General features: G+C 44.6%; 1 protein-coding gene across 1 annotated transcript in view; it reads right to left on the reverse strand.

Moving 5' to 3' along the window:
- The window catches only part of RHBDF2 (rhomboid 5 homolog 2), a 141,539-nt gene that overhangs the window by 22,153 nt on the left and 91,567 nt on the right, over positions 1-27,819 (reverse strand). Inside the window, exons 7-14 of the mRNA XM_068264556.1 lie at positions 27,185-27,312; positions 18,779-18,982; positions 14,754-14,865; positions 9,945-10,019; positions 7,552-7,713; positions 4,355-4,452; positions 901-964; positions 725-819 (exon numbers count right to left, since the gene is read on the reverse strand). Of these exons, the coding sequence (XP_068120657.1) occupies positions 725-819; positions 901-964; positions 4,355-4,452; positions 7,552-7,713; positions 9,945-10,019; positions 14,754-14,865; positions 18,779-18,982; positions 27,185-27,312 (938 nt within the window). The remainder of the gene's footprint in view (positions 1-724; positions 820-900; positions 965-4,354; positions 4,453-7,551; positions 7,714-9,944; positions 10,020-14,753; positions 14,866-18,778; positions 18,983-27,184; positions 27,313-27,819) is intronic.

Raw genomic sequence — 27,819 nt, forward strand, 5'->3', positions numbered from 1 at the left:
TTCTATAGTGAAGGACAGGCAAATCAGGCAGAGGAGACTAAGGGCAGATATTACATCACGATTGGCTTCAAAATAGCCACAGTAAATATGGAAACTGTCTAGAATAGGATTCTCTACCTTTCCTTTATAAAATTCACAGAAATCATAACGTGGACAGTGCAATACATCTGTTATGTAAGTAGAGCGAGTATTTATCTACTTATATATTTGTTTTCTTTTCCTGAGATAGTATGGCTGACAGCTCCTCTGTAAAAGTTAAACTAATATATGAAACAGGAACCCTTTGCAGGTGTTTTGGATGAATTAGCCGATTGTCTGACACTTTGAACCGAGAATAATGAACATTTTCGCAATATTCGAATGGTCTGAGATTTTGATTTCTGATTCTCCTAAACTGTAAGCCATAATCATCAAAATTATACCAAATAAAAGCCTGACATATCCCACTTTGCACATAATAAGTCTATTTTAGATATTAGTTTTACCTTTTAAGTTGAATTACTGAAATAAATGAACTTTTGCACAATATTCAAATTTTTCAAGTTTCACCTGTATTTGTGGAGATAGGACTAGAGGAATATTCATGGTTATCATTTTGTAGTTAACTGTTAATAGATAAAAAAGGAAAACTGTCTAAATAAGTCTCATGAAATGTCATGGAAATCATCTTTGCTTTCTAGTCACAGTTTTTGGTGCTTCCGCCACCGGCAGCCAATGTCCTCACCTTCCTTTAGTACCAATGCAGCATGGTCGCCCTTTGATCTCACAGTCCAGGTGCTTGAAGCCTGTGTGATTATTTTTAGACTGGTATGTGCAAATCTGGAAAGAATAAAGTAACAGTGAGAATACTGATGGCTTCAACCATTCACCCGACAAACTGACTAATCAAACACCACTTACTGGCCACTTTGTAATATCATCAGCCCACACATGTGGCATAATAGATGCTGGCTCCTCACATGTTCTATGGGAGACAAAATGAACAGTCAGTGACAATGTATACCCCTCTCAAGCACACAGCATGAAACAACGCAAAAATGATTTCCACAGCAAGCCTCAGCGCTAGCATAACATGTTTTCCTTGATGAAAAGATACGGTATGTAGAAATTTCTTGCAGACACCAGTGCTCAAACAAACCAATGAGGTAACAGTCACCACATAGGATTGAAACACTGTTAGTCTGTAATCCGAGGAGAAGCTATTTATTGAGTAAAACAAATCCTAAAACCATAAAAACAACACCCACATCATCATACCTACCAACTTTTTGAGATGAGAAAGAGGGACACTTAAGCCACGCCCCTGATCACGCCCCATCACACCCCTAGTCACGCATACCATAAAGATTTCATAAGAAAAATGTGGTTTTATAATTCAAACCACACTGGTCCTTTCTATCATGGTCCATTTTCCTTCATATTAACATTTTAAAATTAGTAATATATCAATTTAAGGATGGGAATAAAGTTTAGAGTCAAACATTTTTTTGTAGAAATATATATATATTTACATAGAAAGAGGGACAAAGTCCTGAAAGAGGGACAAAGTCCTGAAAGAGGGACAAAGTCCTGAAAGAGGGACAAATGAGGAGGAAAGAGGGACAGGGCTCCAAAAGAGGGACTGTCCCTCCAAAATAGGGACAGTTGGGAGCTATGACATCATGGGTCCTATGCAACAGGGACCCAGAATAAATGAAATTGCCTTGAGGCACTACAACTGCCAGCATACCAATAGGTGAAACCTTTTTGAGATACCCACTCTCGCCCTGACCATTTGTGGCTCTATGCCGTCATCAGAGGTCGTGGTATGCTGGGGATTGTAGTGCCTCAAGGCGATGTCATTTATTTTGGGTCCCTATTGCACAGGACCCACAATGTGGAAATTTGACCATTCTATTTGTGGAATAGAATACCTTGGCTGCAGCAATGTTTATGCATGTTCAGTGCTTTAGAAGCGCTTGTACCTGACTTTCTACTAATACAAAGATTATGAATATATTCTGACAATGGCATCTCCACCATAACCATTAAAAGCTATGTTCAAAAATGCCACTCAAGTAAAGCCAACTAACATAGAAGTTATAATACTGCCCTTTTCTGGATTAAATCTTTATAAACTGTGTACTTATACAGACATGTACAGGGGAATCCAATCTTTTTTGAATAGCAACACATAAGAGGGGATGCTCTGTACCAGCGCTGCTCATCACCTGGGAATTAATAGACTTTGGCAGTGATCCGGGTGTGAAAGCCATGTCCCAGCAGCTAAGCCAGCCTGTCACTGCTCCAGGACAAGGGACACGTGTGAGGGAGCTGTCCTCAGCTCAGGGCATGACATTGGGTGCCTAGCACACAGATATACTGCATACACATGAGCTTTCATACACAATAATTGAAAGGTTAACTGTGAATGATATGGCAGATAGCAATATCGAGGGAAAAAAGGGTGTGTAATAAATTACTAAATATAAACACTATGCTTATTTTTCTTCAACTAACAGCAAGTAAAAATGGAATTTAGGAGATTCTTGCAAATTTCTTTTGAAGGACCCCTGAAGTGAGAGGCATATGGGGGCTAGCATATTTCCTTTTAAACAATACCAGTTGCCTGGCAGTCCTGCTGATCTTTCTGGCATCAGTAGTGTTTGAATCACACACAAACAAAATGGCAGCAAATCCTCATCTGCATGCTAGTTCAGGGTCTATGGCTAAAAGAATTAGAGGCAGAGGATCAGAACGACTGCCGGGCAATATGCACTGCTTAAAAGGAAATGAATATGTCGGCCTACATATTCTCACTTTAGGTGTGTTTAATCGGAATTATTATTATTGATTTATAAAGCGCCAACATATTTCGTGGCACTGTACAAAGTAAGAAACGAATATGGGGTACATAATACAGACAATAGTGTACACCATTATACAAGATACAGAATTAGTGAAGAAATACAAAATACGCAAAGTACAGAATTGGTAAGGACAGTGATAAAACATGATAAATAAAATGTATAATCATTTTCAAGACACAAAAGGGGGAGAGCCCTGCCCTTGCGAGCTTACACTCTAAAGGGAATGGGGGGAAACAAGAGGAGGGGTGGTATACAACAAATATATAGAGGCAGTGTGTTTTAGGATATCTAGTAGGAGTGCAATTTGGTCTTAGGACAGGGAAGGGAAGTGGCCTAAGGTAGCGCATATGCTTGTCGGAACAAGTGTGTTTTTAGAAAGCGTTTAAAGGTAAAAAAAAGTTGGCGAGTGACGGATGTGTTGTAGGAGGGCATTCCAGAGGATCAGTGTGTGCAAAATCTTGTAAACATGAATGTGAGGAGGTAATTCTAGAGGAGGACAACAGAAGATCATGTGCAGATCTGAGATTACGATTGGGTTGGTATCTGGATATTAGTGAGGATATGTACTGAGATTATAGAGAGCTTTGTAGATTAGGGTTAGGAGTTTGAACTGGATCCTCCGGTTAATTGGCAGCCAGTGAAGAGCTTGACAGAGAGAGGCAGCAGAGGAAGATTGAGAAGAAAGATGAATGAGACAAGCAGCTGAGTACCGACTGGAGCGGGGTCAGTCTGTTAGAAGGTAGTCCACAAAGTAGTATGTTACAGTAGTCCAGACGCGATATTATAACAGCATGTACTAACATTTTAGTTGTGTCTTGAGTGAGAAGAGGTCGGATGTGAGATATGTTTTTGAGTTGGAGATGACAGGAGCTGGTTAGGGAGTGAACATGAGGAATAAAAGAGAGAGGAGTCGAATATTACCGCAAGCGCCGTGCTTTGGGAGCTGAAGTTATGGGAGTTATTAACATTTATTGCTACTTCAGGCAGAGAGCTGGACAGAGACAATGGAAAAATGATTAGTTCTGTTTTACTCATATTAAGTTTTAAGAAGCGAGAGGACATGAAGGAGGATATAGCAGACAAGCAGTCAGGAACACATGTGCGGAGGGAGTTGAGGTCTGGGGCCGAGAGGTACAGTTGTGTATCATCTGCATACAAGTGGTATTGAAACTCAAATGAGTTGATTAAGTCACCAAGCCAGCTTCATTGCACGGCTACCGGCGTGTCACGTGACCAGATGCAGGTCAGGTGACATGCCGGAAGCACGTGCACAGAGGACACCGGAAAGATGCTAGGAGCTAAATAGAAGATGGCACTGGACACTCGGTAAGTATTTAAAAAACAGCCAAACTCAGTAGCTGCTGATGAAAAAGCAGGTGGTTAATTAACCAGCAAGAGGCTGTAATTAAGTGTGATCTCCTCTCTGGGTCAGTAAAAATGTCCATATTAGAAGAATGGTTTTGCTTATGAGCAGATAGAGAGTTATTGTTCCTGTTCTATCTCACCGGGGGTCCTGATTGCACACCGCTCCAGATGCTCTCTTCTGGCCATCCTTCTCCGGTGCATTGTGTTCTGGCCACTTTATAAAAGTTGCCAATGTTTCCTGTGAAATACAATAAAGGCAATAACCACCTATTCCTAAAACAAGTGATAATAAAGTGATAATAAAGTTGTTACAATGGACATTGTTAAAATTAGCATTTATGGTTACATATTAATGAGGTCACGAAAATGAAAGTGCAGTGGCGGTTTTGGCGGCTACCCGATACGTCCAGCCCTCACAGATCAGTTAGCATAATTTTTTTTTTTAATTTTATGAGCCCACCTTGGGATCTATTTAAAGTGTACCTGAGAGCAGGAATAAGTACGATTCTATACTTACCCTGGGCTTCCTCTAGCCCCATGTGCACCGCTGCATTCCTCGCCCTCCTCCCAGGTGGCTCTGTTCGGTTGCAATCAGCCTCGCTAACCTGGCTCGGTCGCGCCAGTCAGGCATGCGCAGAAGAGCCCAACAGATGCGACTGAGCCAGTTACCGGGGCTGATTGCGACCAAACGTAGCCACCTGGGAGGAGGGCGAAGGACACAGCGGTGCGTATGGGGCTGGAGGAAGCCCAGGGTAAGTATAACATCTTTCTCATTCCTGCTTTCAGGTACACTGTAAATTTATTTGAAAGAAAAGATGAAACATTATCTTTAGGGAGAAAACTCTTTAGAAAAAAGCATATGGGTCCAGGAGTCTAGTAGACTCAGCAATGCCTCTTTCTATATGGGAATGCTGGAAGGAGAGTTGTCCGTAGCAAAGGCCCCTCTTTCATTAGGCAACATACAAGTTGTTCCTGTGTATGGTCACGTTTAAACATTTCAATAGTATTCTAGGCCCATTTATTGACAATTATGGATGGTGACTGCCACCTAGTGGCCCTTTATGTTAATGGTTCTAACCCCGTCTTGCCTTTAATGGAAACCAGAGCTGAAAACTATACAAGATTTATCCATACCTGTGGCTTCCTCCAGCCCCATAAGCTCAGATCGCTCCTATGCCACCGTCCTCCGTCTTCTGCAGTGCCGGTACTGGGTCCAGTCACTTCAGCCAGTCTGACGTAAGAGAAGCGTGCTCTTTGAGCATCTCTCTGGCAGCTGCAGGAGAGATACGTAGACGCCGTACTTCTCCTGCGTAGATTAACCCCGACTAGCTGAAGTGATGGGACCTGGTAGCGGCACTGCAGAAGACTGAGGACGGCGGCGTAGGAGCGATCCAAGCTTATGGGGCTGGAGGAAGCCACAGGTATTTATAAATCTTTTACATTTTTCAGCTCTGGTACACTTTAAAGGACAACTGAAGTGAGAAGAATATGGAGGCTGCAATATTTATTTCCTTTTATGCAATACCAGTTGCCTGGCAGCTCTGTTGATCTATTTGGCTGCAGTAGTGTCTGAATCACACCAGAAACAAGCATGCAGCCAATCTTGTCTGATCTGACAAAGATGTCAGTAACACCTGATCTGCTGCATGCTTGTTCAGGGGCTATGGATAAAAGTATTAGAGGCAGAGGATCACCAGGACTGCCAGGCCACTGGTATTGCTTAAAGACTCTGAAGTCTCCTAAAATTCAGCTTTTTATTGCAAAAACCTCTTTAACATTATTGCTCTAACTAAAACGCCGCATCCCCACGGCTTAACTCTTAACTAAATCCCTCCAAACTCCTTGGGGCACACTGCGGGGAGCGCTTCCGTGAGAGGCAGAGCTTTCTGCTGAAGCTCTGCCTCCACACACGTCTAACAGCGCGTATCACCGCCTCTCCCCACCCCTCTCAGTCTTCTTTCACTGAGAAGGGCGGGGGAGAGGCGGAGATACTCACAGATTGATGCACATGGAGGCAGAGCTGCAGCTGAAAGCTCTGCCTCCCGGGGCAGCAAAAGCAACAACCAAGTTGTGGATTTTGCGAGGGGAGTTTAGGGGGATGTAGCTACAGTTCAGCTGCGGGGATGCAGCGATTTAGTTAGGGCAATAATGTTAGAGGTTTTTGCAATAAAAAGCTGAATTTTAGGAGACTTCAGTGTTTCTTTAAAAGGAAATAAATACGGCAGACTTAATATCCCTCTCACTTAAAGAGGAACTGCAGTGAAAAAAACTGCAATGAAAAAAAAAAGTTTAATTTTTACAATAATTATGTATAAATGATTGTCAGTGTTTGCCTATTGTAAAATCTTTCCTCTCCCTGATTTACATTCTGACATTTATCACATGGCGACATTTTTACTGCTGGCAGGCGATGTCTGTGGAAGATGCTGCATTTTTGGCAGTTGGAAACAGCTGTTATTTCCCACAATGCAACAAGGCTCCCACAGTGTGATGTTAGTACCTAGGTGCTGACATCACACTGTGGGAGGGGTTTCACCACAATATCAGTCATACAGAGCCCCCTGATAATCAGTTTGAGAAAAGGCAAAGATTTCTCAAGGGAAAGGGGCATTGTCTACTGATTGGGATAAAGTTCAATCCTTGGTTGCAGTTCCTCTTTAAAGAGGAACTGTAACGACAAAACGTCCCCTGGGGGGTACTCACCTCGGGTGGGGGAAGCCTCCGGGTCCTAATGAGGCTTCCCACGCCGTCCTCCATCCGTCAGGGGTCTCGCTGCAGCCCTCCGTGCAGCGGTGACGTAATATTTACCTTCCTGGCTCCTGCGCAGGCGCTCTGATGGCTGTCTGCTCCGAAGTAGGCGGAAATACCCGATCGCCGTCGGGTCTGCTCTACTGCGCAGGCGCAAGTTTCCGGCGCCTGCGCAGTAGAGCGGACCCGACGGAGATCGGGTATTTCCGGCTATTTTCGTGCCGAAAGCAGCCACAGCTCCCCCGCTGGAGCCAGCAAAGGTAAATATTGAAGCTACAGTCGGCTCTGTCGCCGGCTGTTCGGAGGGCTGCAGCGAGACCCCCGTGGGACAGAGGACGGCGTGGGAAGCCTCATTAGGATCCGGAGGCTTCCCCCACCCGAGGTGAGTACCCCCCAGGGGAGGTTTTTGTTGTTACAGAGTCTCTATAAAATGGCCTTTAAGCACCTGAACCCATCGTTTGTATTGTATTGTGAATTTCCCCTTTGGAACCCAGGTGGGTGAATTGTTGATACAGCAGTCCCCTCTTATATACCCAGCACATGTGAGGCGCAGCGACATGACCCTGAACTCCTTTCTTAGGCTCCTTACTGAGCATTCCCGCTGTTGTGTTTGCACGCATCCGGAATTATCGTTCTGAACGCAGCAGCCAGACTCCCGTTCCCGGTCGTGTTCCTTCTGGATCAGGCGTTCAATCTGGGCATCCCTACGTATACAGGGGGAGAACTTTGCCCCAAGGTGAATGAGAGATATCTGAAAACACACAAAATTAACATGATAAAATTACTATATTTATCTGTAATAGGGCAGATTTTAAACCAACGTGAGAAAGCCCATGGATGGCAATGATAGTACTGCTTATTTGGCTAAAACAAATACTGTATATACTCACGTATAAGCCTAATTTTTCAGCACAAAAAATGTGCTGAAAAGTTGGCCCCTCGGGTTATATGCAGGTCAGAGGAGCAGAACGGATGGTGGAGCAGGTTTTGTTACTGGTAGAGGAGCTTAAAGGACTTACGAGGCCAAATTCTGCCCCCAAAACCTTAAAAAAGTTAACTACCTGTATGAGTTTGTATGGCACGGAGGACGCCGTCCGCGCCCTCCGTGCCGTTCCGCCTGGTCCCCTCTGCGCAATAGCCCCCCGAAAGGCTGCGACCCCACGGTCCGGGTCGGGAGCTGCAGCCTGCAGAAAGATGGCCGCCGGAGCTGGCCACGGCTGCGCAGTCCGCATAGCCGCTACTGCGGCTGCGCAGCTCTAGGGCCAACCCTCCGATCCACGCTGCCTTTTACGTGGATCGTGGGGGTTGGCCCTGGAGCTGCGCAGCCGCAGTAGCGGCTATGCGGACTGTGCAGCCGTGGCCAGCTCCGGCGGCCATCTTTCTGCCGGCTGCAGATCCCGACCCGGACCGTGGGGTCGCAGCCTTTCGGGGGACTATTGCGCAGAGGGGACCGGGCGGAACGGCATGGAGGGCGCGGACGGCGTCCTCCGTGCCATACAAACTCATACAGGTAGTTAACTTTTTTAAGGTTTTGGGGGCAGAATTTGGCCTCGTAAGTCCTTTAAGGACTAGTAATCCTGCTCTTGCCAGCTGGCTCCCTGCTGTGTCTGTGCCCCCCATCCCCTGCAACATGGTGTGCAGAGTGCGCTGCTCAAGACTACCTGTGTCCCCTGGCTTGTGAATTGGAGCGCGAAAGAAACGTGTCAGTGGTGCAAGTAACAGGATTCTTCCTGTGTGGCAATCACTGTGTCTCATATCTATGATGCTATCTAGTGGCTTCTTGAGACACAGCTGTATCATCCACAGGGCACATCTGGCTATGAGGAGAGGGAATGACTTGCACTGAGGGCAAATCAGGCTACTGTGTAGGGGGCTATACTGAGTAGTGGGCTTATACGCAAGTCAACCCCTTTCCTCAGCTTATATGCAGGTCGGCTTATGTGCGAGTATATATGGTAAGAGCTAGCTGAATAGCAACCTTCCATAGTAATAATTCTTTATGAAGTTATGGGAAGTAGAACCACCAGGCTTGTATATAGGGATACTATAGCTTCTATATAAAATAGGATAACCAGCTTCTATTGGGAGCATAACTCAATAATGCATTACTTCTCCCAGAGGCAGTTATATAGGTTGCTAGACACCCCTGTGCGCCACAATATAGATTTGTAACAGTTACCCCTTACTGAAATAAGGTGCCGGCCCCCTTGCACCGTAACGCCCCCAAAACCCTGCGGCAGAGTGCACCGAAAAGATCATAAAACATAGCGATGCAGGCGCCCCTCCCCAGTCGCCCAGTGACGTACTCCCTGCTGGACAATGAGTACATTACTGGGTTTCTTGGCTTCCCTCGTATTTGCGTCACTCTGTGCATGCGTGCAGCTGACAACAATTTTTTTTTTTCGCCCATAGGCTTCCATTCATTAATTGAGCCTTGATCACATTGATCGGTGAATGGGAACTGTGGGTTGCGAATTGAATTCTAAAGACTAATATCTACACCCCAGGAACGGGAGCAGTCTTCCCGCGTGGCGTAGATATACTGACGCAAACGCGGCTAGTGGTTAAAGTGGACCTGAACTCTTGCACAATAAAACAGAATTGCACCTTGTGTGTGTTTTAGAGAGCAGAGCCTGTCTAATTCCTCCTCATCTTCAAGTAATCACAAGTGTAATTTGATCTCTCAGCGGTGTCAGCACAGAAATTCAGCAGTCCTCAGAAGACACAGCTAGTATGTATCACAGGAAGTAAACCCTTTGTCTGCTTTCATGAAAGCAGGAAGTAGACTGCATATTTATTGCAGGAGTTCTGTAAGCTGTAACAAAAATATTTTTTTAAAAGTTATTTTACTGTTGCTTATCTTTTAAAGGAAATTCTGAGTTCAGGTTTGCTTTAATGTCAATGAGCAGAAAAGAATTTATGATAAAGGAGATCTTATGCTATCCATAAATGTGCATACAGGGCTAGTATTAACACACTTACCGAACTGGGGCCTATCCAGAAGTTTTCCTGCTGTGTGTACTTCACACTCTCATACACCCCTTTATTCCTTAGGACCTAAACACAAAATACGTGAAAAAGATTTATTTTATTGCAACACCATTTTCAATGTAGGAGCAGTAAAATATCACATAAATCACACAAACCTAGCCTGCGAGAGAAAATCCACTGCTTTAGTGCATGAATACATTTTCAAACAACTGACTTAGCATCCCACCATTTTAGACTGTTAACTGATGAGTACATGGAAGATGAGAAGACCATTAAAGAGGACTTAAACAATGCAAATTTCCTCATGTGTAACACTACAAATGAAACTTAAAACTTAGGCCCAGTGCACACCGAGCGGTTTTTGGAGCGATCCGCCGGCCGCATCGCCTGGAAAAATGCTTGGCTAATGTATTGCAATGGGATGGTGCACACCGGCGGTTTGAGGTTTTTGCCAAGCCGCAAACGCGCCTCCTGCTGCGCGTTTGCGGTTTGCTAAAAAACCTCAAACCGCCGGTGTGCACCACACATTGAAATACAATAGCCAAGCGTTTTCACTGACTGATGCGGCTGGTGGATCGCATACAAAATCCGCTTGGTGTGCACCCGGCCAAATATCTGCTCTCTGCTCCCAAAACCGCTAGCGTTTTGACGATCTGCTAGCGGTTTTGGTGTGCACTGGGCCTTAAAGTGGATCCGAGGTGAACTTTTACTCATTGCATTATTGTGTTCCTTTCCTATTGTTTATAGGGCATTCCTCAAGCCAAATACTTTGTTTTAATACTCTAATTCCCTATAAACTAAATAAACCACGCCCACAGGTTTTCAGAGAGCCTTGGCCGTAGCAAGGGCTCATGGGAGCTCAGTCTGGGCAGGAGGAGGGGTTACTAGCCATTGATTTCAGAGGCAGAGGGGAGGAGGGGGATTAGTTTTTTTCCACAGGCTTAGTGATCAAGATCCAGATAAGCCTGCCTCTGTGTAATGTTTACAAACAACATGGCTGCTGTCATTGTATCACAGGAAGAGATAATTTTCTATTAAAGCTGTTTGCAGCTAGATTTGCTGTGTAAACTATCTAAACTTTAGATAAGATATCTAGACAAGTTACTTGTTCCAGTTAGTTTTTCATCTTGGATCCGCTTTAAAGAGACTTAAAGAGACTCTGAAGCGAGAATAAATCTCGCTTCAGAGCTCATAAATAGCTAAACCGCCGCTATAGCGCGGCTTAACGGGGGTCCCTTCACCCCCAAAACGACCACTGCGACACTTGGTCGCAGATTTGGTCGTGATTTATTGCTTCCTGGAGGCAGGGCTAACGGCTGCAGCCCTGCCTCCAGTCGCGTCTGTCAGCGGCGCATCGCCGCCTCTCCCCCGCCCCTCTCAGTGAAGGAAGACTGAGAGGGGCGGGGGAGAGGCGGAGATACGCGCTGACAGACGCGCGTGGGGCAGGGCTGCGGCGGCTAGCCCTGCCCCAACCAGGAAGCGCTCCCCGGGTATATCGAGGGGGATTTGGGGGTGAAGGGACTCCCGTTAAGCCGCGCTATAGCGGCGTTTTAGCAGGGGCACACGTGCCCCTGCTATCTATGAGGTCTGAAGCGAGATTTATTCTCGCTTCAGACTCTCTTTAAGGTCCGTACACACGCCAGACTGGAGGCAACGACGGGTCCGTCGTCACCTCCCGCTGGGTGGGCGTTCCAACGACAGTCCGGCGTGTGTACGCACTGTCAGCGGACTGATACGGCTGTTTCTGAGCGATCGGATCGCTCAGAAACAGCCATATCAGTCCGCCGACAGTGCGTACACACGCCGGACTGTCGTTGGAACGCCCACCCAGCGGGAGGTGACGACGGACCCGTCGTTGCCTCCAGTCCGGCGTGTGTACGGACCTTAACTTTAAAAAGTGCCCCTGGGGGGTATTTACCCAGGGAGGGGGAAGCCTCTGGATCCTAACGAGGCTTCCCCATCCTCCTCCGTTCCATGATGGTCTCGAAGTTACAGATTCTCTTTAACCATGACCAACACACACAAGCGGGCAAGCACCATCACTCACAAAATCAAAGAATTACGTATAACAATATTAGAGTGTGCAGAAAGGAACAATAAAGCAATCAGAAATGAACAAGAAACAGAAGTTCCCTAGAAAACCGCACCACTCAGATAATATCTATTAATATACTCACATCTTTATTCAAAAAAACATATATAAAAACACTTTAAAACAATGAACGGTAGCCATGCTGGATATAAAGCCAATCAACAATGGTGCATATAAAGGTGTGGAAATCACACATATAAATCCTGGGCTGATTGATCTATACAAATTACTGACCACAAAAGTAATCACAGTTACACAGGAATTGGGGCATGGCATCCACCACTAGCCAGACTGGCTAGTGGTGGATGCCATGCCCCAATTCCTCTACTGACCTTTCTATCGGTAAGCAGCAGCACTTTCCTGTCAGTGTGTATACACTGTCTTATGCACTATCTTGCACTTTATTTCTTCTTGCATCTGCACTTATTGTTGCCCTGTGTTTCCTTTGTCCACTTTCTGGACCTTCTCTGCACCTTATGATATAATAATTATTGGTTTGTTTTTGCACATTTTTACACTTTGCTGCGGTAACCTTTGTATTGACTGATTATCTGAATGGCCATGTGATCTCTTTTCATTTATTATGCCATCTGTGTAACTGTGATTACTTTTGTGGTCAGTAATTTGTATGGATCAATCAGCCCAGGATTTATATGTGTGATTTCCATTTATATGCACCATTGCTGATTGGCTTTATATCCAGCATGGCTACCGTTCATTGTTTTAAAGTGTTTTTATATATGTTTTTTTGAATAAAGATGTGAGTATATTAATAGATATTATCTGAGTGGTGCGGTTTTCTAGGGAACTTCTGTTTCTTGTTCATTTCAGATTCTCTTTAAAGTATCACTTTTGGAACTTAACTTCTAAAATTCAAACACCTATGGTGTAGCTCTCCTTGCCGGCAGCTGTGCACCTTATCTACATAAACGTCAGACCTCTAAAGCCTGAGCAGATTCCCTTTAGTGACAATTCACAAAGGTCTCTGGTGGCATCTCGGTTAAATTTAGCATCTCAGTGGCTTTTAGAGTCGTCCCGTTTTTCTCCCCTGCGGGTGGACATGGAGACGCAGTGGTAAGCGACCCCAGAAGCAGCCTGTTGCTTCAAAGGTTGGCTGAAATCATGTCAAAAACAAGGATAAAAACGCAAACAATGGTAAATGGCAGGAAATTGTGGTACTCGAATGGCCAGCGCCACAGCTGGCAGTAAAGGTTGTGCAAGCTCCTGTGTGAACCGGCCCTTAAAATTACTCAATTACTAAGTCCAATGAACTACACTGCAACTCTTCATGCAGACACATGCTCTCATATGCAATAAACCTTATCTCCTGAGTTTTCTCCTAGGAGATGATTTTCATATTCTCTTTAAAACTTTTAAGCATTTTACAACTGAAAAAGTACCCAAAAGTTAGTAAAAAAAAAAGTACTATCAAAACTATTTTGAGTATTTTCTTGATTGCTGGTGGTTTAAAAAGCATTTTATGACCAGGTCTGAAAATATCACCTAGGAGAAAACTGAATTGCACATGAGCCCTTGTCAATATAATAAGCTTTAAACCAACAGTAAATAAGAAAATACGAAAAAATTATTGTGATAGTACCTTTTCACCTACTGTTTACTACTTTTTCAATTGCAAAGTGCTAAAAAGATATTTTAAAAAGAATGTGAAAAATTGTCTCTTAGGAGAAAAAGTTAATTGCATATGGGCCACATTTTTTTAGGTTCCTGTAAGAGTGCTGGGGAATGAAGTGAAGCATTTTTGTCTCTTTTCACCTCGGGTGTCAACTAGTCAAACCTAATGACCACACCCAAAAAAAGAATCCAGAGAGGAAGCAACATGCACTGTAATGGCAAGTCATATGGCCCATGAAGAAAAGGTATTCTGTCCACACTCCTTTTCTCCCCCCCCCCCCCCCCCCCCCCTTAACAGTGGCTATATTTAATTATCTTCCTGATGTCCATTAACATTTGCCTTGTTTTGTATTGTGTTCAGTTGGGTGTTAAAGTGTACCTGGACATAGGAGGTAAAACGAAAAACTTAAAAATACAGGAATTAAAAACTTAATGCTGTTATCTGTGGGCTTACTGACATCCATTGCGGGTTGTTCAGTAAAATAGCGGAATAATGGAGCGGTGCATGAGTGAGAGAACGATTGTCTCTGCCAGCATAGGTCAACTTGATCCGCCTGGCAGATCGCTGACCGAGGTGTTGGGCTTGCGGCTATAGCCATGGTTCATTCTCGACGAGGTGGTCTTTAGCATTTAACCTAGCATGTGTAGAAGGCTGTAGTAGATTACTGGACAAAGGTTAATTTTAAGTCGTTTAAAGAACACTGCAAAACCCCAACCACAACAAAATAATTTCAGAGTAAAATGCTTGTTATCGGCACACATTTATGCTATCTAAACCAAGATACTGACATCAACCAACAAGCACTCAGCACAGAGACTTGCTCGGAAGGGTTTGGCTTGGCTAAGTGAGGATGCTGCTTTTTCGTATGAAGAGGGGAGAGAAAAAAGAACAAATGTTTTGCCCAGATTGACTTCTTTTGGAGAATTCTTCAGTTCTCAGGTGTGGACATTGAGCCTGGCTGAATTCACTGTTCAGGGCACCTAAATAGAGGTACCAGTCAATCTAACCAAAAACCAGGATATCAGTTCCTCTTTAACATGGCTCATAAATAACAAACATTAGGCAAACAACCTACCAGTTCAGTGGTGGTGTGCTGTGCAAAGCCAATGGGTGCGATGCCATATGTACCGATAGCAAGTAAAGTGATCAGCAGGTGAACAAACGTTATCCAGTAGGTAAAGTACGGCCTACATAAAGAGACAAACTGGAGATAGTTATATGTATTTTATCACCACCGACTTACACACTGCAATGCTACATAAATATTACTTTTACTGAGTTAGCATTTTTATTTAATGTAGAATGTTGTGAAACGTTAAAGTGTTGCTGTAAGGACAAAAAGTGCCCCTACAGGGTTCTCCGCTTGGGAGGGGGAAGCCTATGGACTCTGGAAAGGCTTCCCCCGTCCTCCTCCACTGGCTCATTCCAGCACTGAGACCCCCTCAAAAGTGCTTGTGGACAGCTCACACATACAAAGTAGCATGGACTCCTGCGGGTTCCAGCAGGAACAGAAGAGCCCCATCGGGTCCATGCTAGTGGCAGTAGCACAGACCTAATCAGGCGTGGCTTTTTTCCACTGGAGCCCGAGGGGGTCCGTGCAAGGAGGCTGCACTTGGGGGTCCCATCCCCAGACTGGCCTGGCTGAGCTGACAGGAAAGCCTCTCCAGGACCCAGAGCGTTTCCCCTTTACTTTAAAGGAAACCTGAGATCATGGGAAAAAAATATACAAAACCTGGGGCTTCCTCCAGCCCCCTTCAGGCTCATCAGTCCCTCGCTGTCCTCCCAGGCCGCCTGGATCCTCCACTAGCAGACCAGGAATTCATAGAGTCAGGGGAACTGCACATACGCAGCTTGGCCACACGCCCCCTCACACTCCCGTCGCCAGTACAGCACGCGGGGCCTGACTGCTCCTGCGCCGACTGGCCCTGACTGGATAAGTTCCCGGACGGTTAGTCGAGGATCCAGACGGCCTGAGAGGACGGCAAGGGACAGATGAGCCTGTAAGGGGCTGGAGGAAGCCCCAGATATGTATATATATATATATTTTTTTGTGGTCTTGGGTACACTTTAAGTAGAAGTGTCCCAGAATACATTGTTTTGGTCATTAATACTAAAATACTTTTATTTGCTCATAATATGCATTGAAAAATCACAGAGGCTAAGATGAATAGACAGCATATGAGAAGCTATGAACATGTCTATGCAACAGCTGAAAGAAGCAGTGATTGACAGAGACATCTGGCGTGCGGAAGTGCATATGGTCAAGAAGAGTCAGAGTCAATTGAACGAATGAGAAGGACGCATTGAAAGATCAGTTAAAATGAATTTACCTGACCCTGAAAATTATTCGTGCTGGTCTCAGTTTTAGGCAGGGATTAAATTGGTGTTTGCAAGGATGCTAGCTTTAATAATGGAGACCAGGGTTCGAATCCTTGGGCAAGAAGACTCCCTAATGTTCCAGGGTGGCCTACTGGGCATGCCCTGAGCAGCTGCAGCTTTCAAGAGCTTTGAGTCCAATAGGTAAAAAGTGTTACAAACATTTTTAGCATTTCATGCCATTAAAGGGACTCCGAGCAGTGCAGAAACTATGGAAAGATGCATATCATTTTAAAGCTCTCTTTCTCCTCTTTCCAATGATATATAAACCACCACCCTACGTCTTTTAGTTTTTGCTATTTTCGCAATTGAAATTGCTGCGGCCGCGATTTCGATCGCGAAAATAGAGAAAACTAAAAGGTGTAGGGCAACGATTTAGGTGTCGTCAGAAAGAGGAGAAAGAGAGCTTTAAAATGATATCCATCAAGCCATAGTTATATTGTATTACACAGGACGACACTTTTCCCAGTGTCAGCAGCTCCATTCTGCTGAATGCAGCTGCTGACTTTAACAAAAAGTCGCCCTGTGTAATACAATATAACTATGGCTTGATGGATATCATTTTAAAGCTCTCTTTCTCCTCTTTCTGACGACACCTAAATCGTTGCCCTACGCATTTTAGTTTTCTCTATTTTCGCGATCGAAATCGCGGCCGCGGCAATTTCAATCGCGAAAATGGCGAAAACTAAAAGGCGCAGGGTGGCGGTTTATATATCATTGGAAAGAGGAGAAAGAGAGCTTTAAAATGATGTGCATCTTTCCATAGTTTCTGCACTGCTCGGAGTCCCTTTAAACTGTAGTGGTAAAGAAAGATTGGAGTAATTAAAAAAAAAAAATAGCCCATCTTAGTAAAGTGGAACTATAGAAAAAAATATTCTCTCTACTCTGAGAAATTAGCCACACCATGATAAACTTTCTAAAAAAAAACATTTCTTAAAGAGACACTGAAGCGGGAAAAAATATATGATATAATGAATTGGTTGTGTACTATGAATAATTACTAGACGATTAGCAGCAAATAAAATACTCATATTTTTATTTTCAAGTATATAGTGTTTTTCGAACATTGCATCATTCTCTAATATGTGCAGATTACACAACACTCAGCATTCAAAATGATTCTTTCAGAGCAGTCTGTGAACTAATGAACTCTCCTCTGCTAGAGGAAAAGTAAATAGTTAACTAACAGTTGAGATAATAAAAGTCAGAAAACAGCCCTCTCCACGACTTTTGAAAGTCGTAGAGATAATGGCTTTTTTGTATAGAGATAACTGGAGTTTCTTAACTCTTCCTGTACTGGAAACAATTAGACTGATGTATCTGATCTTAATGTTTTAGTTCTTAGCTGTACTACACATATAAATCATAATATCATAGTTTTTTTTTCGCTTTAGTGTCTCTTTAATGGAAAGTTACTGAGATGATTAGCAGATGTTAGATGCTTGTGGCTGAATTGAGGGAATGTGGGGTGTAGGGGAATGCGAGCAACCTTCAAAAAGAAAAAAAAAAGTCTCGACTAGCAAAGGGCTGCTAAGAGGCCTCTTTTCCACAAGCAGCTGAAGGCGGTGAATTCACATCCTGCCTGCTGCTTTCGTCCACCAGCTGGGCGCTTGCTAGTGCTTGACACACCCGGTGGACAGCCACCCCCCCCTCCTTCATGTAGTTGCATCAGACCATGGCACTTGCCGTGCTCAGTTGTAACAGACCTTTTTTGCCACCAAGTAAAGCTGCTGGTTTTCGAATGCAACACGTGTAGCGTTACCGAGCGCTGCTATTAGGCTGCATGTAATTGCAGCCAAATGACACTTGTGGCCTAAAGCGGGGTGACTGAGCTGCTTGACAAACAAGCAGTTCAGCCGCCTGTGGAACAGAGGCCCGAGTTAAGACTGCAAGGGTCAAAGGCCGACTTAAAGGACCGCTACCACAAAACAATTTACAATTTTAAAATCTATGTAAAGATTTACAAATAAGAAGTTTGTTTCTTGCAGAGTAAAATGAGCCATAAATTACTTTTCTCCTGTGTTGTTGTCACTTTCATTAGGTAGTAGAAATCGGACAGAACTGACAGGTTTTAGAATTGCACATCTTGTGTGTGAGAAAAAAGGAAGGGGGGGGGTCAGGGTTTTCTTTATGTTCAAATAAATTTGCTCTGTCCAACTGCCCAAAAAAGTGTGCAGGGAGCAGGGAGGCTGGCCAGCATTTTGTACGAATCCTTTTCAGGGAGTGTATTTATAAAGAATGTATTGGCTCTGTCAGATTTCTACTACCTACTGTAAGTGACAGCAACGTAGGAGAAAAGTCATTTATGGCTCATTTTACTCTGGGAGAAACGTACTTCTTATTTGTACGTGTTTACATGCATTTTACATTTTTGGGGTTGGTGGTCCTTTAAGCATTTGCAGCAAGAATTCTTTTGTCCCAATTTGACAGCAAAAAGTAAATTGTCTCTTCTCCTAGAGGCAGGATATGCCAGTCAGTTGCCCACACAAAGCTAGCTGTGCTGACCCATGCTGTGGCAGAAGCTGGTCAGAGGATGCATCCTGAGGACATAAACATATCCGAGGGTAATCTCTTCTGACTTCTTTCCACTGGGTACTTCTGTGTAGCTGGAATTACTGGTACACTTGCCTGATGTACAGACATTAACTGATCACAGAAAATGTTCAATCATGCTGCAGCTGAACTGTGAATGCTCCACTCCGATCATATCATATCACTTCTCACCTGTGGCTGTCAATATGTTCCAGTTGGGTCTGTACCGTGCTGCTTATGCTTCGCCTGTAGGTTCTGTTCAGCCAGTTCCCAACCACACCCAGGCCATAAAGACGCTTCTTGCGGTCAAAAGCAAAGTGCTTCACCTGAGATGCAATGCGCTTGCCTCTGCGCGGATGGGCAGACAAGGGAGGAGATGGCCTCACAGAATCTTTCCTGCACAAAACAGAGAAAGTGGGTTAAGTCACTGCCACATCCTCCAGTTTTCAAAGTCCAACAATGGGTCAGATTCACTAATCTCAGGAAAAATGTACAATCTAGCCACAACCCCATTTGTGCACCTAAATCAAGCTGTGCCACTCGTGCCTGTTGCTTGTGCAAACGGCAGTAAATTGAATGTGTGTGTGTAGGTTTCACCGTAGCTTAATGAATATCGCTCATCTTGTGCAATAACCCAAAAGAAAAGAGAAACGGACATTACCCTCCACCATGCATCACAACCGATACAGAATGATTCACATGTCATTTACCGGTTTAGAGCCTGTATAACCACTGATGCTTGTTGCACTAGTTATAGCACTACCGTGCAGCCTTGCCACCATAGCGGCATATCCTAAGACTGGAACACTGAGCCATGCTATCATGGAGTTGAAAAGCTGGGACACACTTTTGTGAGTCACTAGGAGGCCTATACACAATTTGGCGCCAAAAAGAAAAGACGGCACAATTGATCGTTGCTTTAATTCAAATGCGTGAATGCATGTGGGTCACAACTTGTAACATCAAATATGCTTTAAAGGAATACTGTAGGGAGGGGCGGGGGAAAATGAGCTGAACTTACCCGTGGCTTGTAATGGTCCCCCGCAGACATCCTGTGCCCGCGCAGCCACTCACCAATGCTCCGCCTCTGGCTCACTTCTGGAATTTCAGACTTTAAAGTCAGAAAACCCCTGCGCCTGCGTTGCCGTGTCCTCGTTCCCGCTGATGTCACCAGGAGTGTATAGCACAAGCCCAGTATGGTCTGTGCCTGCGCAGTACGCTCCTGGTGACATCAGGGGAAGCGAGGACACGGCAACGCAGGCGCAGGGGTTTTCGGACTTTAAAGTCAGAAATTACAGAAGTGAACCGGAGGCGGGGCCGGAGCATCGGTGAGCGGCTGTGCGGGCACAGGATGCCTGCGGGGGACCATTAGAAGCCCCGGGTAAGTTCAACTCATTTTCCCCCGACCCCTCTACAGTATCCCTTTAAGTGAAGCATGCACATACCAGTTAAAAGTGATTGGATCGGGGGGCGTGGCTTGGCGCCGACGAGAGATGGCCGCTTGATCCAGAGCTCCCGCACTACACCCACCATAAGCACCCTGTAATCAGCACCGTTCTACCCCCGGCTTGGCATGAGAAGCACGCGGAGCTCACAGACCACCTCAGCTGACCCTGGACCCTCGTTCGCTCAATCTGGGAGAACGGTACCGGAGATCTTTAAACCGCGGAAGGCCGCACCCCAGGCTTCCAAGATGGCGCCGGCTAAGGAGACGCGAGTAACGCAGCCTTCCCCAGACTCTTCCCCAACGCAGATCCAGAAGGTGGGTGATAAGCAACATAAAACCGCTACCCTGGCAGACATCCGAGCGATGGCGGAGGACATTAAAACCTCTCTTCATGCAGCCATAGCCGGAGTGCGCGCGGAAGTGGCCGTTATAGGAAACCGCTTAAACACTCTAGAGGCCGCAGGCTCCAAGAGAGATACCCAGATCAGTGTGCTTCAGAAAACGGCGGTCACACATAACAACCTGCTATTAACACACTCCTCTCATCTGGAGGACTTGGACAATAGGGGAAGACGCTGCAACATAAGGGTCAGAGGGGTCCCTGAGTCAGTGGTTAACGATCAGATAAAGCCAGCACTATCAACCATTTTTAACAACCTTCTTGAGAAACCCTCAGACACTGAGATTGGTTATGTTAGAGCACACAGAGCTCTTAAACCTCGCAACATCGATAATGACAAGCCCAGAGACATCATCTGTTGCTTAGAATCGTCCCCACTTAAAGATGAGATTATGCGCGCTGCCAGGAATCAAGACGAGATCTTGTTCAATGATCATACTATTCATCTTTACCATGATCTGTCCGCTATTACGCTGGCAAAAAGACGTGCTCTACAGCCATTGCTCAAGGCCATAAGAGAGAAAGGTCTGACATATCATTGGAGGTTCCCTTTTGCTTTAGCAGTATTTGCTGGTGGCAAGCTGTTTACACTAAGACACTCCGCGGGTCTTGCAGACTTCTGCACCGACTTGGGCCTACCCACAATCAAGATTCCTAACTGGGACGGCATAGGGGCAGTACAGGATCTTCAAACAGGGGATACCCTGCAGCCGCAGATCTCTGCAACGGAGGGTTCCCAACCGGGCAACACCGAGAGGGATGCAAACGCAGAGGGCAATGCTGACACTTCGGATGAAGACTGACCCTCCCTCCTATTTTCTCTTCCTTTCATAAGTTCCTCATCTAAGAAACAGGCCTTAGCACGAACAGTGACTTTCATGCTTTAAGTACATGCTCGCATAGATAGAAAAAGGGGAAATCTTGATAATTGGCAGAGTCTGCCTAATTCGCTAATGTTGCACCGTTGTGCTTTCTACTACGGGGGGTGGGGGTGGGGGGGGGGGGAGTGGGAGAGGGGGATAGACAGATAACCTAAATGTTGGATTAATAGATATCCCGCTTATATGATATACACAAATGCTTAAGATCAATTTGTATTATATGTACATCGTGTGACATGTCAGGTGTCCCCTCTCTATGTCTTACCCTATCAGACTCCTCTCTCCTAGTTTGTTGTTTCCCTGTTCACTTCCCCCCCCCCCTTCCCCCTACCCTCTCCGTGTTGTTGCTTGTAGTGCCATGAGACACCTACAGAACTACAGAATCAAGGATATGTTCTAATATGTATGCTCCTAGAAGGTTATAATCTTACAGTCACGTCTGGATTCGCCAGACAAGCCCAATGAGGTGAAGCACTAGGTTAAGATCTCAAAATACCTCTCAGTTGTCTGTTTTATCTTTTTTTTTTTTTTTCCTTTTTAATGTGTGCTTACCGTACCTTACCCCTGAGTTGGCGATAATATCAGGCCGGGGATAGATGGAAAGGTTAGAAATATATAAGTATATGGTGGTATGGCGGGTTGTTTAGGACTTTCTGTCATTGTATTTGTTGACGCTCACTACTCCCACTCAGTATATACCTGGTATATACTGGCTTTATTTCCCACCGAGGATTCAGGAGCGACCACCCAAGTCGTTCCCGAGTGGGTTCAGTAACCTGACCACCTTATACCTGACGAGACCTTTATTTATCACTCCCATGTGCAAACATTTACCCTTCCTCTCTCTTTTCTTACTCCTTTTTCCTTTGAGTTCTCTCCTGCTATTTGAGGTTGTCTCTCTTCCGGTTGCCCCCTTGGGCAGGGATCAGGTCTGTCCGATCATGTCTCATTCTCCCCCCCACGACACCAATTCCATCTCTAGATGGGAGACATGGAAGATCATGTCACTCAATGTCAACGGGATGAATACTCCCGAGAAAAGGTCCATGCTGTTTGATTTATTGCGTAGAGAAAAAGTCAAAATAGCACTTTTGCAAGAGACGCATTTTAGAGCTAACCATATACCTTCAAAACTTAATCAATCCTTCCAGATAGCACTACACTCTACTTCCCCTACCACTAAAACAAAAGGAGTATCCATTCTATTCCACAACACAGTCCCATTCATACTTGAAGATGTCAGGAGAGACCCGGATGGCAGATTTCTCCTTGTTAGAGGGAAGATCGGAGAGAGACAACTAACTTTTGCTTCGGTATATGCACCGAACCGACACCAACCCTCCTTTATCAGATCAGTTACCTCTGAACTATTGAACTTCAGTAAGGGCATTTTGATCCTAAAGGAGACCTCAACATTCCCCTCAACCCTTTGATTGACTGTTCTAATGGTACATCCTCCCTATCGTATAGAGCTTAAAAGCTAATCAAAACCGCACTTCAGGGGTTGACACTGATGGACTCTTGGCGAATAACACACCCTACAGAGAAGGATTTTACCTTCTTTTCGCCAATCCATAATAAACATACGAGAATTGACTACATCCTCCTACCTCAACGAGATTTAGCCTTGATACAAGACTCCTCGATAGGATCTAAGACTATCTCAAATCATGCACCTGTTTTTTTAACTCTGCGATTCCCAGTAAAGATCACTAAATCATGGTGCTGGCATCTAAATCCTAACATACTAACTGACAAACATAATTCAGAGAAAATTTCCTCAATCCTATCTGACTATTTTGCCTTAAACAACAGTCCTGAAGTGTCGGCCCTTACGGTGTGGGAAGCACACAAAGCTGTGGTGAGGGGTCACTTTATAAGATTGGGAACACAGCTTAAAAGGGAAAGGGAAGAAGGGATTCAAAAACTGACCAATGACATCAAGAGGCTAGAAAATCTTCATAAACACTCCTTGGCCTCTCAAACACTCTCTGAATTGAATGAGACCAGATCAAAATTATACCACCTCCTTTTCACTGAAGCCAAGCGAAAAATTTTGTCAGACAAAAGAATTTTTTATGAGTCAGGCAATAAGTCGGGGAAGTATCTGGCTAGGGCTCTGAGAAAACAGGTTAACGCCACGCATATCCCTTCGTTAGTCAACAACCAACAGCGGAAAATTGTTAGATCTGAGGAAATAGTAGAGGAATTTAAAAACTACTATACCTCCTTATACAACCTTCAACCGAAACAAACTAGCGCAGACTCGTCAGATAATAGAGAAGCAAAAATTTCAGAATTTCTATCAAAATACTCTAAACCCCTCAACCTAACAGAATCCGAGAAGGAAGATTTAGAATCTCCTCTTACAGAGGATGAGTTCTACGCGGCTATCAAAGCCCTTAAAACAGGGAAATCGCCAGGACCGGACGGTTTCACATCCCAGTACTATAAGTTATTTAGTACCATCTTAGCTCCTGCTTTCATATCAGCTTTTAACTCACTCGCCCCAGATACTTCTCCGACCTCACAACTACTGGAAGCCCATATAGCTGTCAAAAGTGATTGGATCGATGATGGTGGATGCAGGTCTTGCAGGGCCACAGTGCTCCTACAGAGGCCACGTAAAAGTGCTCCTCGGGCGAAACGGCCGTCAGGCCCTGCATCCATCGTCATCGATCCGATCACTTTGAACCAGGGCTGTGGAGTCGGAGTCGTGGAGTCGGAGTCGTGGAGTCGGGCAATTTTGGGTGCCTGGAGTCGGAGTCGGAGTCGGGAAAAAATGCACCGACTCCGACTCCTAATGAATTTGTAACTGTAATTAAAATAGAAAATATGATAAAATGTTCTATTTCTCAGATAATAGTCATGAAAAATAATGTATATATACAGTAATAGCTGTGCTTAGTCCACAAAAATGAAATAAACCAATCAAAATTAGTTACTTGTGCTGCTTCAATAAAGCAGTCCCCGTATTTTTAAGGTCAGATATACATATCTGATTGTGACTGTTTATATGATGTGTACACAGGAATCTCTTATATATACTAAATAACATCTATGCTGTAAGAATAAAGCCTGATGTGTAGCTGTGTCACTAATAAAGATGGTCAACAAGATGAAAATAATTCTGCATTGATGCTGATTTATGCAAATGTATGCACTCCCTTTGCTGATGAAATCAAATAATTTGATATGTTGTTAAAATTTGGTTTGGTGACTACAAATTAAAGGGTAACTGAGACGGATGAAAAGTAAAGTTTTATACATACCTGGGGCTTCCTCCAGCCCCCTTCAGGCTAATCAGTCCCTCGCTGTCCTCCACCACCCGGATCTTCTGCTATGAGTCCTGGTAATTCAGCCAGTCAGCGCTGTCCGGCCGCATGCCGCTCCCACAGCCAGGAACATTCTGCACCTGCGCAATAGTGCTGCACAGGTGTAGTATGCTCCTGGCGGCGGAGTGTGTGCATGCGCACTACGCCTGACTGGCTAGAGTACCTGGACTCAAAGCAGAGTATCCAGGTGGCGGATGAGGACAACGAGGGACTGATTATCCTGAAGGCGGCTGGAGGAAGCCCCAGGTATGTATAAAACTTTAATTTCATCTGTCTCAGGTTTACTTTGTTACACAGTAGTACTATACTCTACATATGCACTCCCCACAGAGCTGCAGGGAATCCACTGAGAATGCTGTGCACATTGAACACAGAGGTGTTGTCTGTTTACAATCTCCTCATTCCCCTGCAGAGTACCTGCACATCATTCTTACATGTACCCACACTTACATTGCCTAGGGCCTGATAGATGTTCTTTGTTCCGGTTTGTACCTTTTACAAGTACTCTTACCAAGGACTAGTTTTAGTCTAAAGGGAATAAATATAGTAGTCTACATATCCTTCTCACTTCAGTTGTCTTGTAAAATTCCTAAGCGCTGGCAGTTAAGAGACGAATTTCATGTTACATACTTTTAATCAACAAAATTGTAATATGCAAATTAGAGGAGTCGGAGTCGTGGAGTCGGAGTCGGTGGAATCCTAAACTGAGGAATCGGAGTCGGAGTCGGTGGATTTTTGGACCGACTCCACAGCCCTGCTTTGAACTGGTATTTACATGCTTCACTTAACCTATTTGCAACTTCAACAGAATTATCTCGTTTGAGATAATGCTCCTACAGAGGCCACGTAAAAGTGCTCCTCGGGCGAAACGGCCGTCAGGCCCTGCATCCATCGTCATCGATCCGATCACTTTGAACTGGTATTTACATGCTTCACTTCACCCATTTGCAACTTCAACAGAATTATCTCATTTGAGATAAGTGTACTGCTTATGACCTTAGTGGGCAGAACTCGTGCTGTAAATTCTTGGAATGCTTTGGTCTCTCTCTACTAGCAGAAAATATAGAAACACAGCAAAAGTCCTCTGTTATTGTCTCGCACTGCCCCCCTAGTGACAAGTGGCCATAAAAACACATTACAGCAGTACTAATTAGAAGCCAGGAAATTTAACAAATCAGAAAAAGAAATGTGGTAAAATAAATTGGTCTGGAACACTTGCAAGCCTCTAAATAAACTGGCTGCTAAAAGGTTAAAACATGTTTGAGGTTATATGAATTAAAGGGAACCTTAACTCTAGAAAAAAATATATAGTTTCATTTACCTGTGGCATCTACCAGCCCCCTGCAGCCATCCAGTGCCCTCGCAGTCACTGCCGGCTCCTCTGGTCCCCCGCCGCCAGCTAATTTTGTTTTTGCCGACTCAGAGTTGGTGGGCTGCCATGCGTGTCTTTGCACGCATTCCTGCAAGTGCAGGAAGCTATCGCGGCCGCTAAACGCGTAAAAATGTACTTGTTGATGTCCACGATAGCTTCCTGCACCAGCGGGAATGCGTGCAAAGGTACGCGTGGCAGTCCGCCGACTCAGAGTCAGCAAGAAGGAACCTAGCTGGCGGCGGGGGACCAGAGGAGCCATGGGTGACTGAGGGCACAGGATGCCTGCAGGGGGCTGGCAGATGCCCCAGGTAAGTTAAACTTTTTTTTTTTTTTTGAGTTAAGGTTCCCTTTAAAGCAATGATCAGCAGTGCCGACTTTTCTTTTTGCTCCTTATTCCTCAGACAATCTACTTCTGGTCAGAGCACGCTACACAAGCTCCAAGTGGATATATGCCACCCCACCATCCATGCTGCGCACATTGTAGTGCCAGCACACTCTACTGTTACGAATACATTTTGGTGCACTGGAGATCTAGGACACAGTTTGGGGGGCCACTGAAAAGATCCTATTTAACAAAAGAGGAATTAGAAAACTTCCATACACTATGGAGTACTGTAAAAATGTAACACATGTAATGGTGCAGCTGGGTACAACATTTCCTAGTATGGGATCTGGAAATGTTTTATTATGCCTGTAAATTCTACCATACCTAAAGGATGTAGTAATGAAAAAAAAAATCAAATGCAAATTTATAAAATGTGCCTCATAATTTGCAATATAATTACACGGCGTTACTTATTCTGTCACAGGGCAGATTGTACCAGCCCAGCAACTACAGAATTTTTAAATAGAAGCTCCTCATTTGCAGTAGGTAATGGAGAAATCATCTCTGCAGTAAATCTTAACCACATACCCATGTTAAATTATGGTCATCTGAAAAGACTGTTAGGTAACATTAGGAATGATCCCTGTATAGACACCTTGTCTGGCCATCTGCTGAGCAGCCAGTCCTGATCAAAAACCAGGAGGAAACCCACTATGGCAACATAAAAACAAAACATACGGTAAGTTACCCAAGCTATGCACCAGAAGAGCAAAGGTAAAGATGCAGGACTGTACTGGTTTTATCACTTAGGAAACAGACAGAAAAAGGCAACACTCACACAGTTGTAATGGGGCCATCTGTCTTGTCTTCAGGGGTTGGCACATGAGCTCGGAAGTAAGCAGCAGAAAAAGGAGGAGATTCAAAGACATCATCAGGCATAGAGAAGGCTTCATCTTGCATCTCCACCTATGGCGAGCAGAGGTAAACAAGAGGCAAAAAAGATAGTTAGCAGCACGCAGATTTTCATAACGCGATGCAAAATTTACATTTGTCATTTAGCAACAGACAGTGTGGTGAGGACAACACAAAATTAAATTGCATAAATTGCCGGCTAAAACATAGGTCCTTATTTGCATAAATTGCCAGCTAAAACATAGGTCCTTATGCCCAGACGAAGCTGCGCATTGCAGGCAGCGAATCGCGACGGCGAGTGCGGGGCACACCTCTCCCTTGCCTGGCTTTCACTATCCCCGGTAAGCTTCAGCCTCCTTTACTGTTTAACACATCACTTTTTCTATGCTACTTGTTTTGCTCATGTTTTTTCACCACGTTTTTTTTCACTGATGTTACTGTGGATGGTTCTCTATTTTCTGCCATCCTCTGATGTATATTGCACCACATTTTCTATTTATTGATTTTTTGCATGTTCTGGCTGATGTCCTTTCCGGGGTAACCTGATTTCTACCTCATATT

Source organism: Hyperolius riggenbachi, chromosome 12 (assembly GCF_040937935.1).
Source record: "Hyperolius riggenbachi isolate aHypRig1 chromosome 12, aHypRig1.pri, whole genome shotgun sequence".
In the NCBI taxonomy this organism is placed as follows: Eukaryota; Metazoa; Chordata; class Amphibia; order Anura; family Hyperoliidae; genus Hyperolius; species Hyperolius riggenbachi.